A 10,000-nucleotide genomic window follows, 5' to 3' on the forward strand; every position below is an offset into this window, starting at 1 on the left:
GTACAACAAAAAACACTTCGGGGTTGCTGTCCGTCCCTGTTCTCGAAAATTGTAACGCAACGCTTGTCTATCATTGATGCAAGGATCCTACAGGTACCATCCAGGTCCCATTGAATCCTAAGCCGAGGAAATAAAAAGTGCTTCCCGAAATAGCGTTTACCTAAGATTTAGGCAAGCGTTGCGTGACATTCCAATGACGCAATATATTTATTCTGTTATCACGCATCTTAAACCAACAGCATAAAGACTACAAAGTTTGAAAATTTCCACTGGTAATTACGACTGTCTCTGGGCCATGAGCTGTGCTGCCGTGCGTGAGCTGAGTTGAGGTATATCATTGGGGAAAGCGTGACGTCTTCGTCTCTTCTTTTGCGCCACACGGTAGCAAACGGCACAGCGGCTGACTCGAGTGAGAAGACTCCCAGCTTTAAGAGTCTCAGGTTCCTGTTTTGACACAAACATTTCCTTGACAGTAGACAGCCAGAAGCTGTATTTATTGGCAAAATAATGACAGGTTCCGCGGCCGTGACATTCGAAGAATGGGTTGTGGCGGAAAACACGAAGACACGAGCCAGGTGAGGAAAGAGCTTGGCCGGATCCACTGCCACCGGCCCCAGTGTGCTACAATCAGAAAAAAACAGGGAAATTGTCAAATAGATGAAACATTCAAGATGAACCTCTTTGGCACGGGCAAGTTTGCTAGGTATGATCTTGAAAGGGGGACAATCTGTCCCAGTCATCTATTTCCTGAGTTTTGCGGCAGTCAAGCACCGTTATTTCAGCGGAAAACGACAATGTGCTCGTTAAAGGCCGGTTCACACTGAAAGAAAAGCGTGGACACGCACGCGTTATAGCTAAAGGGCACGCGCCACAAACACCTGTCGCGAATGTGCGATTACTGACCTCCGTCGGAAAATATCTTCGCTAGAAAAGATGTGAGGCAAGCACAAATTTAAGCGCAAGGTGTACACACTTGTTTTCATCTCCACTTGCATCTGCATCTACGTGTGCGTTTCTAGTGTGAACAAGCCTTAAGACGCTTATACGCTTATTGCTTCTTATTCTCGTTGCTCCCTTTCTTTGCTATCACACAACTGAACAAAGAGGCAGTCTAACATATTTTTACCATAAGAAAGCTGTATCCTGTCCAGATCGCTTCCCATCCCGGGGGACAATTCGGTTTCTCTGTCGACTGACTGTGTGTGGCCACTACAGGTCCCGGAGTTTCGCAAACGGCACATCGGCTGACATAAGGCTCCACAGCAGATGCGCTTACGGGCATCATGGGCATGCTTATCTCGGTAGTGAGCCAATAGCTATAGTCATTCCTAGAGGCGTAGTGACATTGATCATAGACGTTGCAGAATAGGTAAGGCATTGTGGTAAAACGCCTCATGCATGAGCCCGATGCGCCAAGATCCTGACCATGTGAATTGTCATGTCCCTGTACATACAGCAAGCTGCAACAAAATCAAGTACACGATAGAGGGTTTTCAATTGAGTGCCGAAAGTAATTAGATAATTACTTTGGTTTTGCATTACTTGACTCAGTGATTGGTTCAAATTTCTCGCGCCACTTTTTCAACCAATCAAAAGTGAAACCAAAACAAATCGTGGCTCACGCGTGCACTTTCTTTCCCGCCCTCAAATATTTTGCATAAGCATTGTTTTCCATTGCTCTGGGGACTTGCAATCGTCCCGAGAGAAATTGAAAACAATACTTATGCAAAATTTTGGGCGGCACACAAAGTGTATTGTGGGAGAAGTGGAAGTGGCCAATTAAATTTATAAGGATCATTTAAACAATTCAAACTCCTGCCTGACATCTGTTAGATTTTCTTTTACGCTTTTGTTACAAATGTCAGGCATAATTTGCTGTCACCCTGTTTGACGCATTTAGAAGACTGAAGAATTTCAAACTAGTTCAAACTCCCGTAACGAAAAGTCTACAAAAATGTCTAGAAAAGCTTAAAAAAAAAAAGATCATGCTTACACCATATCACCCATACCCCCTTCCCTCTTAAGTTAAATTGACCGCCCCCGTCTAAAGATTTCCCCGAACCTGCTCGCAACACCTTACCTGTATCCAGTCCAGAGTCGAGTCAAGTTAAGAGGACAGTCTGGTATGGCTGTTGACTGACTGTGAACCACCACATGAAATCCTTCGCCCGTCGCTGATTTGCCACCGATTCCGATGGGTCCCGCTTGGCCAGGTTCACCTCTTTGACCAGGGAAGCCTTTTGCACCCACTTTCCCTGCGGCACCGTCCACACCCCTTTTCCCCTTGATAGTGGATGGTATACCTGGAAGACCGTCGTCTCCCTTGGGACCCTGCACAACCCCGGGTGCACCTGTAAGACGAACGCCATTAATGACAATAACATAACGTGCACGACATCCACGTGGCGAGTTTCGAGTTCGACAAATGAGGATGCAATCAAAACTCTTGTGCCTTGAGTCTACAATCCTAGACAGGACTGGTGAGACATTTCCTTTCTTGTCCATCTCGGTGAAATTCTTTTTCACCTGGTAAATATTATTACAGTTCCCCCGTATGGAAAAAAGCAGTATTGAAGCAAGGCTGGGTTACCTCCCGCTCTTCCTGAACAACACTGTGTGGGGTGGGGTGGGAGAGAGGGCACTGCCCGAAAATACCTACCTTTCTTTGCACAGGATTTAAATTTTGAATGTAGTGAGACCAACTGATTTGTGTAGAGTTCCGTGGGACTTAATGACCGACTCAATGACATTGTTTGAGTGACTACTGAATGAATACTTGCGTTTTTGATGGTGAAGACGATCATTTTAGAATATCAAAAATTACGTTTGGAATCCAAAAGTTATCGGGACTATCGTGAAATGGGCTATTAGCTTTCTGTCCACGAATGGTGTCTCCCGGTCGATAAATAAGGGTGGTGGTGGTGGTGGGTGTGAAATAGGGGTAGGGTGGGTACATTGCAGAGGTGGAGTAACTATTGCCACTAGTTTCGCGTGTAAAAAGAAGGCGCTCTTTGTCGTTTAACGCATTCACGTCGCATGCACAGGAAAATGAAACTTATTGCTCCAGTCAGAATGGATTTAAATGTTTTAAAACTTACGCACAAGGTGATAAAGGATAGCTTGTTCCCACAGTACTCAACACTTTAATTGCATAGTGTCGATGCATATAATTTAAGATCTTCTTCTGCACCCGTACTCATTCTTCCTCGAGAATCGGGAACTTTTCAGCATACGGGAGCTGCAGTATTTAACAAACTCCCAGCTGCCATGAGACACATCACTGCCTATAACACTTTTGGCCGAAGTGAAAGAAAACACCTAAGAAGTTATTTATGATAACTAGCTACAACAAGTTGCAAAATTGTTGAGACACTTTCAATAAAAAAACACCTTTTCTAGCTTCCAATGCCCGCCGTATCTAGAATTTAAACCTTTCCCACTTCCTCTCCCCTCTCCCCCTTTCAATGTTGACTGCTTAAGTTCCCAACATTTTTTTGTCTTGCTAGCAACACTGATAAGGAAGGGGGGGCTGCAGTGTGAGAGATAATAGGGAAATTAATAACACCCCAAGAAGGTGAAGTGTCTCCACTATTTTTGCAACTTGTTGTAGCGTAGATTTAAGTCATTCTAAACCATTATTATGATTATGATTATTTCCACCAACCTTGAGGTCCGGCGTCTCCTTTTGGTCCCTGGGGTCCCATAGCACCCATAAGTCCTGGGTCCCCCTCATCTCCCTTCGGTCCTACGTCCATTGAGTCTACGCCTTTTTCGCCTTTCGCCCCAGGAGGCCCAGGTTCACCGGAGAACCCAGGTGAACCAGCAGTTCCATTGTCCCCTGCAAGATGGGCGACAACAGTTATGATGTTATGCAGATAAACGCGCGATAAACGCGATATACGCGCACGAGAGCTCTTTTTGGGGCTTTAAAACGACACTTGCAAAATTTTCTGCTTGTTACACGCGACCTTGCCGCTTACACGTGTCACACGTTATGTCTGTTATGTTGAAGCACAGGAAAAAGCAAACATATTTGTGAACGCTGTGTGATAGTGCTTTTGATCAAGTTAAAATAAGCATTTAAAGCTTCTTATGATCTATAAGTTTTAAAGATATTTAAACTGAACCTTACCTCGGTCACCTCTTGGGCCCGGAAACCCGTCAAAACCTAACATCCCAGGGTCACCAGGTTCTCCCTGAACGCCAGGATCTCCCACGGCACCCATTTCCCCTGGACCTCCAGTTTCCCCCTGTGTTCCATCATCTCCGCGTGGTCCCTGGGCTCCTTCTTCCCCCCTTCCGCCCTTCTCGCCAGGGGCACCACCCTGGCCGTCGGAACCGGCAGAACCTTTCTCCCCTGCAAATATGAAAAAGAGCATGGCGAACAAAGAATGAAATATAAATCTTTTCAATTCCAGCTTGTAGGGAGGCTCTCAGAGAAGGGGGAGAAATCGTTCCAGCCCCTCCCCCTCTTATAGCCCTCCCTACCCCCTACTATTCCAGACTGCTATTTTCATTGGCCCATATGATGACCTGTAGCTTCTCTTTGTTATCAGGGAGCCCTAGGTGAATTGTGTCGTTTTCCAATCACAGACCGCGTCTGCAAAGCTACAGGGTCTCCCCCTCCTCGAAGGCATTGGGCACCCCACCCCCTTCTCGATTCCACTTCTTGAAGTCCACTAGGATGCCTTTAAACAGAATTGAAGTGACTTAACAGGTTATTCATAATACTCACAAACCCAAACAAATGTAAAGCAAGACTTCGCTTGTGCAGTGAAGTCTTTATTGCTTTCCGCGGTATTCCTCTCTTTCATAATGATAGTATCCAGAAAATAAAGAAAACGGAAAAAGGAACTAATGAAAGTACTCAAACTTGGATGAACGTTTTTCACAGGCGAATAGAAGTTTTTGACTGGACGCAGTTCATGAAAATAAATCTCTCCTCGAGAACAGACCGAGAAACGTTTGCTGAGGGTACAAAATATGCAAGATCTTGTATCTCGTACAATTTCGGAATTAATAGATACTTGTGGTGTTTTAAAACTCTCAATTGGACAAGCCTTCAAAGCATCACTCGTAGCTGTTAAATCCGAAACGGAATGGAAGATCATGCGAATCCCTACTCTAATGTACTATGCAGAATCCGAAGTAAGTTGCTAAGGCAACCTCGCGTGTAATAGAAAATGGCCAAAAGGCATTTTTAAATTTTTGATGAAAAGGAAGTGTAACATTGAAACAAATGGCAAAAAATTAATAAAATAAAACAAAATAGTGTAAACGAGTATTCAAAACTGAATGAAAGGTTTCTGAAATAAATATCCGCTGGAAAATCAACGTGTAGAGTGTACTATAGAGAAACCGCTCTACCTTCCCGTACAACTTTGAATGTAAAAAAAATGGTGATGTCTTGAAAGAACTGAAAAACTGAAAACGCATCCAATTTTAAGAACTTATGTCCCTTTCAACGACACCAACCGTAGGTATTAAATCCGAATCATTCGAGAACATCGATCGATTTTCTGCCGCTGACAAGTCAATTGACAATGGCTTGTTTTATGACATACCTTGGGGTCCAGTGGGACCTGTTTCTCCTGAAACGCCATCATTCCCCGCATTGCCAGGCAAACCAGCTTTACCCGGTTCGCCCTTTGAACCTTGAGGGCCATCTGGTCCTCTCTCGCCTTTTGATCCTTTTTCACCTTCTTGGCCTTGTTCCCCTCTGTTCCCCGGGGCACCTGGTGAACCTTTTTCACCTGACACGCCCGGCAACCCCCCGGAACCTTCAGACCCCTTTTCACCACTTTGACCTACGAACAGACGGTTATTTTAGTTGCTAGGTCAGTCTTACAACCGTCAAGGATTGGCTAAGAAGACAAAGGGGGCGCAAAAAACAAACAAACAAACAAGCAAACAAAGATACGAACAACAACAGCAGCAGTAGAAACAACGAACAGAGACAAGTCCCTAAAAAATGACAACTGGGCGATATCTGGAAAAGTTTCTCATTAAGTTTTTTGTGGCAACATGTTCTTCATGAGATGTCCTTCTTGAGATTAATGTCAGTCAGCGGCAAGCTCAACACATCTCATACCAACCGAAACCATATAATGTACCCAAATAATGAAGTGTACACGAGTCCTACAGAGCGCAAATAATGAAGTGTACATGAGTCCTACAGAGCGCAAATAATGAAGTGTACACGAGTCACATTGCTATACTATTCTAAACCATTCCGTTCAGCGCCAAACACCAAATCACAAGAGAAAACAGTGTTACATAAGCAGTACAACATGTGGGGTCCAGGCTACTATCCCCAACCCCAGTCCCTCGGAGGACCGGCTTGCAGGCTAGGTTGCACGAAGAAATTACACAAGACCTGGTTGTTTCTTTGCTTTCAGGTGGCCATTGATAACCGTTATAATTACCATGACGTTAGAGCGAGTTTCAATCGAGTGTCGTAAAACCAGAACCAAAGTAATTACTTTAGCCAATCAAAAAGGATGGAGACAATCCAGTGAGCCAATCAAAACTCGAATAAATTACACGTAGCCAACACAAAGCCCGGGAAAACGTGCACGCGCGCGCGAGCCACGATTGGCTTTGGTTTCACTTTTGATTGGTTGAAAAAGTGGCGCGAGAACTTTGAACCAATCACTGAGTGAAGTAATGCAAAACCAAAGCAATTCGCTAATTACGTTCGACACTCACTTGAAAACTGCTCTAACTCAATCCAGTAGTGAGTATACTGATATTTAATTATTATGATGAACGACTATTCATCTTAGCGCTCCAGCATGAGCAAACGAGCAAGAGAAAGTGATAGTTAGTTCCGCTTCTGAAGTCTGATACTTTGACTTTACGATTACATACCTGGTTCACCAGGTGGACCACTCCCTCCAGTTTCTCCCATTGCTCCAGCATCTCCGGGATCTCCATCTAATCCCGGCATGCCCATTTTACCAGGACGCCCTGGCTCTCCTTGATCACCCGATGGAATTGCCACGCCCTCTATCTGATCAGGCCCGGGTTCACCCTTAGCTCCCTTAACTCCGGGGAAACCTGAACAAAAAAAAAAAAGATACAATTAAACCACTTATTTCATATGATACAACACTTTGGGGACTATCCAAGAAACGTCAAAAGAGATGGGTTGACTTTGTAAAGCTGAAACGAGCAAAGTCAAAGTCGGCGATGATCTCCAGAGGTAAAATTAATTTCTGCTTCCTCAGCCAAGCTTATCTCTGAATCGAATGATGAAGACCGTTTAAATGTGAACAGAATGAAGATGGAGCCCAAGTTTCGCTTCGATCTGAAGACTTGCTTTGGGCACACTTTGATACCTTTTCAAGCCAAGAAAGGTTTTTGGGACTTTCGAGGAACTAGCTCCTGATACTTGACATGAAATGACGGAATTTGAGATTATGTGCAAGACGTGAGACCCCAACGATGAATTTTCAATTTTCCGCCTAAACTTCCACACAGAACCTCACCAATTTTGTTCCAAGAGAGTTTTCAAGCACGTTCCATCTGAATGACTTGGCATAATCGCAAACTGATTGAAAAAATGCGAAGCTCCATTTTAAATGTCGGCGCCGTTGTCTTCATTAGGGAGCTAAAGTAAGCCACGTTTTTGAGGCACGGACGCCAACCGGAAGTGAACATTTCGCATGCCAGGACAGTAGTGTCTCCCAGATTCTCTTATGAAGAAAAAGCACTTCGTAATATAAATGTAGTTGTGTGAAGACAAGTTAAAAGGGAAACCAGCTCACTTCCGGTTGACGTCTGCGCCTCAAAAACTTCGCGTGCTTAACCCTTTCACCGCCAAAAATGCAAATTGACACTTCTAGATCTTACTCTTTCTAACGCCAGACGATTTTACTCGTCAATGGGGGAGCCCTCGGCAGTGAAAGGGTTAATCTGCCTATTAATAGGGAGTTTAAGAAACCACGACGGCTACGGCGACGAAAACGTCACTTCAAAATATAAGTTTGAGCTATTCTAAGTACTTCATGATTATTCCATCTTGTTTATATTATTCAATATGAGCGAAGTGTCCCATAACTGGATTGGTACGGACGGATTTGAAGTAAAGAGTGAGACTGAAAGATTCACTGAAGCTTGTCCACGTTGTCGTCAAAACCTTAAATTTGGTCATTTCACGTAGTAGTTTTGACGAGTGCGCGAGAGAATTGTTAAAAAATGCGTGCCGCACGTGCAGCACGATCATTTTGGTTCTTTTAACCAATAATATTACTGCTTTTTGGCTTTGTCGTTGCCGTAGCCGTCGTCGTTTCTTAAACTCCCTAATTGCTTAAGCTGCCTACTACCTCGATCATCAACGAAACAGGTGACATTTTGCCAAATTTTTTGGTTACTTCAAAAGTCTTGCGGATTCCTTCAGCCAAAAAATTACAGCTCGTGTGCACGTTCAGATGTACAATTTGCAATCGGAAATAACAATAGTCCTTTCAGTGTTTCAATGACAAATAAATAACTTGTTTAAATGAAAGGAAAGAGTCAATTTCGACCTGACGTTTGTCATTTCCAGTAAACGCGAAGCTTGATTTCCTTAACGTGTCAATCAAAAGTTCCTGAAAACGAGTCATTTCCTTATTTCTTCAAAAAAAAAAAAAAAAAAAAAAGAACGTTCTTTTCAGTTTACTACTGGAGATGCCTCCAACTATTCACTTCAATACTTGGACCAAGCTTTCCCCAAGTATGTGCAGAGCGTCTTTGTTCTTAAGAGAGAACAGCAAAGAAACTTAATCGATATTGACAAAATCTTATCTCTGGTCCACAAATTCTCAAACCAGCCAGCAAAGCTGTCTGCTCTGTCTGCGAGACTATTTTAACACAAGAATTCAGAAAAACTTGAAATCGGACGCTTTGTGTGCATCCGTTGCAACATTTTATTACCGTGACATTATTCATCTTTTAAGCTGAATCTTGGGGTGCAGGGGTGGCGCAGTGGTGAGAGCACTCGCCTCCCACCAATGTGGCCCTGGTTGGATTCCCAGATCCGGCGTCATATGTGGGTTGAGTTTGTTGGTTCTCTACTCTGCACAGAGAGGTTTTCTCCGGGTACTCCGGCTTTCCCCTCTCCTCAAAAACCAACATTTGACTTGATTTGCGTTGATTGTTAATTTCACTTTACAGTGTCCGCAATTAGTGCACCAGCGCTAGAACGACTAGACACTTAAATAAGACTCCTTTCCTTTTTTCCTTTTTTAATCTTATGACCTCACCAGCATTCCCAGGATCTCCAGGAGTGGCATTTCCCGCTGCCCCACGTGCACCAACGTCTCCAATTTCTCCAGGAAAGCCTTCTAAACCACCCATTCCTGGCTTTCCTTCTTCGCCTTGTTCTCCCTTCTCTCCAGGCAAGTCTTCTCCCACGTCACCAAAATCACCTAAAGAAGGACGGAAAAAATGGATGTTAAGTCCTGCTGTGACATTTACAGGTGGTAGATTCGGATGATATAAAGCTCACTTTAGGCAATAAGATGCCTCTGCTGCGAAAGAATTTTCAAACTATTTGAGAAGGGAAGGGGACATGGTGTAATCACTTGTGTAGAGAATAAGTAATATCAAAAATGATCAACAAGCTGTTTGGTCAAGTCCACTGGTAACTGTTGCTTGACTACAATAACAATTATTAGTTTTTATTAACCACACAAGAGATCTGTGTGTGAGCTTCTTTTCTATTAGGGACCTTAAGCACGCGTGTTTTTGAGACGCGGACGGAAACCGGAAGTGACCTGTTTTCCCTTTTAACTTGTCTTCACTCAACCACATTTATATCGCTAAGTATCTTTTGTCCATTAGAGATGATTAGTATAAAATCTAGGAGACATCACTGTCCTGGCACGCGAAATGTTCTCTTCCGGTTGCCATCCGCGTCTCAAAAACGCGCGTGCTTAAGCTCCCTATTTATTCAAATAGGACGGTGTCAAACATGAAAGGTTCGGCTCCTTAGGTCAAGGTGCACATATCAACAATA

The 10,000-nt window shown here is 43.8% G+C and overlaps 1 protein-coding gene across 1 annotated transcript in view; it reads right to left on the reverse strand.

Annotated features, from left to right (window-relative positions):
- Nucleotides 1-10,000, reverse strand: part of LOC138030848 (collagen alpha-1(I) chain-like) — a 36,446-nt gene that overhangs the window by 1,285 nt on the left and 25,161 nt on the right. Inside the window, exons 12-19 of the mRNA XM_068878711.1 lie at nt 9,246-9,410; nt 6,871-7,059; nt 5,565-5,807; nt 4,133-4,357; nt 3,665-3,838; nt 2,081-2,351; nt 1,127-1,460; nt 1-621 (exon numbers count right to left, since the gene is read on the reverse strand). The exon at nt 1-621 is cut by the window's left edge and continues 1,285 nt beyond it. Coding sequence (XP_068734812.1) covers nt 277-621; nt 1,127-1,460; nt 2,081-2,351; nt 3,665-3,838; nt 4,133-4,357; nt 5,565-5,807; nt 6,871-7,059; nt 9,246-9,410 — 1,946 coding nt within the window. The 3' untranslated portion in view covers nt 1-276. The remainder of the gene's footprint in view (nt 622-1,126; nt 1,461-2,080; nt 2,352-3,664; nt 3,839-4,132; nt 4,358-5,564; nt 5,808-6,870; nt 7,060-9,245; nt 9,411-10,000) is intronic.

The sequence above is a fragment of the Montipora capricornis genome, chromosome 13 (genome assembly GCF_036669925.1).
Source record: "Montipora capricornis isolate CH-2021 chromosome 13, ASM3666992v2, whole genome shotgun sequence".
Classification (NCBI taxonomy): domain Eukaryota; kingdom Metazoa; phylum Cnidaria; class Anthozoa; order Scleractinia; family Acroporidae; genus Montipora; species Montipora capricornis.